Here is a 2,287-nt window from a genome sequence, read left to right on the forward strand (position 1 = left end):
TCCAACCCTTTACCATGCTTCTGCTAGCCCATGCCATCTTCTATGGTCGACACACTTTGGCTGTACCATCATTGCCCACCCGCTAGTTGAACATTTATGCTCAACTATAAAAGAGCTTTATTCCACTATAAACTACAAACATGGAGAACACTATGAGAAAATCCAAAAAAAACTCAACTATATGTACATAGTTTTATTTCTAGCATATGAGAATCCTGCATAGGTTGTCTTCCCAACCCCCTCCATTAGAACTGGATGCAGTGCTGGCACCAACTACCTTTCAAAATAGAGCTTGAGACACACACCATTAACCTTGTTCTTGAGAAAACGACCATCCATCCTCGTCACAGCGTAGGTGCCATTGGGAAAAGCTTGATGGACCTTGTAAGGCCCTTTCCACTTCTTTTGAAAGGTAACGTCAAGAGAGCTCTCATACTTCACCACTAGATCTCCCTTCTCAATCAGCTTTTCTGGTAAATGTTGGTTGAACTTTGCTACTCTTTTCTCTCGCTGCTTCACATAGAAATCTACTGCCACCTCACGATCCATCTTCAAAGTTTCAAGATTTGTAATCTTATCCTGCAAAACATCTTGATGAGCTTTATCAATCCACCACAAACCTTTGAGAACCCCTAATTGCACATGTATGGGTAATACTGCCTCCTTGCCATAGACCAACTCATAAGGAGTAAACTTGGTAGCCACCTTGTAAGCCCACAAACATTTGCCAAGGTTAAATTCCCACTCTTCAACCTGCTGGTAGATGTACTTAGTAAGCATCTTGACTATCTGTCCATTGGCACTTTCCACCAAACCATTGCACTGTGGATGGTATGGAGATGCAAATAGATTTTGAATTCCCAACTTTCCTACTAGGGCATGCACCAACTTACTTCTGAACCCTTGTCCTCGATCAGATATAAGCACCCAAGGTACTCCAAAACTATGGCATATGCAATAAAAAAAAAATTGAGCAATAGTATGTGCATTTACCTCTTTTATCACTTTAGCCTCAACCCACCTGGGGAGGTAGTTTATGGCAACCACAACATATTTTTTACCGTTGGCTGACATGGTAAATGTACCAATAGCATCCAAACCCCACTTTTCAAAAGCGTCATGTGCTATGATAACCCCTGCTACTTGGCTACTAGTCATCTTTCACCCATTACTTGGCACTGATGGCACATCTTGCACCGATAGTGCACATCTCACACAATAGAAGGCCACCAAAACCCACTTCTTAAAATACAAAACAAGACCTGATCCTTACCTTGATGTCTGCTCTCTTCATGGCACTACTCCAATACCATTCCAATCTCCTCCTTGTAAAGGATTTCACGTAGCACTCCATCTCAATCGTGCATCATAAGATCTTCTCCTACCAGAGTGAACTTTTGAGCTCTTTGAACGATTCTCCTCTTTTGTAGCTTGGAAAGCCCTTCAGAACATTGACGTGAACTTAAGAAATCATCAACGTCTTTTAAAGTCTCTCTACCTGCATAAGTAGCCGGTGTCACATAAAACTCGACACATGAGTCTAAACACGACTGCTAGCCAGCTAATCTGCTTCTTGGTTTTTTTCCCTTATCACATGTTTGAGCTGCACCTCTTCAAAAAACTTCAACAGCTTCTTTATGGAGAAAAAAAAATTCTTTAGAGAATCCCTCTTTACCTGCCATTGGCCCAAAAGTTGTTTGATAACCAACAGAGCATCACCTTTCAGTACTAACCTTGATATGCCAAATTCAATACACTCCTTAGACCCAGATGTATAGTAAAATACTCCGCCTCATTGTTGGTATGCACCTCTTCCAAGTCATAAGCTTTGGAAAAAATGACTGTGTCGTGCGGGTCTTGAATGACCACACCTCCACCTGCGTTTTGTGTTACCCTTATGTAAGCACCATCAAACCACATAGTGAAGGCCCCTGCCAAGGTTGGCTCCTCTTTGTCCTCTGCTCGCATTACCCTTGGATAAATCAATAATTTGACCTTTTTGTTGACTAGGATATCCGCCAAATGAGATGGACTTGTGTGATCTACTTTGAACTTCAACTCAAACTCCTGAAGCTCTATCACCCATTTCATGATTCGCTTCCCTGGCTTGAAGTGTAGCACCACATCAGGCAAAAGATGTTAGCCGTCAACACATAAACTTTACGAATGATCAAATACACTTTGAAATTCTTGCAGGCAATGATTAAAGTCATCATGCACTGTTCCGCTTCCATATAAGTAGTCTCTCCTGGACTAATTACCCGGATTTTGAAGTAAATAGGCTTAT

At 41.6% G+C, this 2,287-nt stretch overlaps 1 protein-coding gene across 1 annotated transcript; it reads right to left on the minus strand.

Annotated features, from left to right (window-relative positions):
- Positions 1 to 273: 273 nt before the first annotated feature.
- LOC147424187 (uncharacterized) lies at positions 274 to 1,968 on the minus strand. Its single transcript, XM_086501554.1, has 3 exons — positions 1,734 to 1,968; positions 894 to 943; positions 274 to 789 (listed from the first exon to the last, which is right to left on the minus strand). The coding sequence occupies exons 1-3, from the start codon at positions 1,966 to 1,968 to the stop codon at positions 274 to 276; spliced, it is 801 nt and encodes a 266-aa protein (XP_086357680.1).
- Positions 1,969 to 2,287: the final 319 nt, after the last annotated feature.

This window comes from Adiantum capillus-veneris, chromosome 26 (assembly GCF_014529385.1).
Source record: "Adiantum capillus-veneris isolate H3 chromosome 26, ASM1452938v2, whole genome shotgun sequence".
In the NCBI taxonomy this organism is placed as follows: domain Eukaryota; kingdom Viridiplantae; phylum Streptophyta; class Polypodiopsida; order Polypodiales; family Pteridaceae; genus Adiantum; species Adiantum capillus-veneris.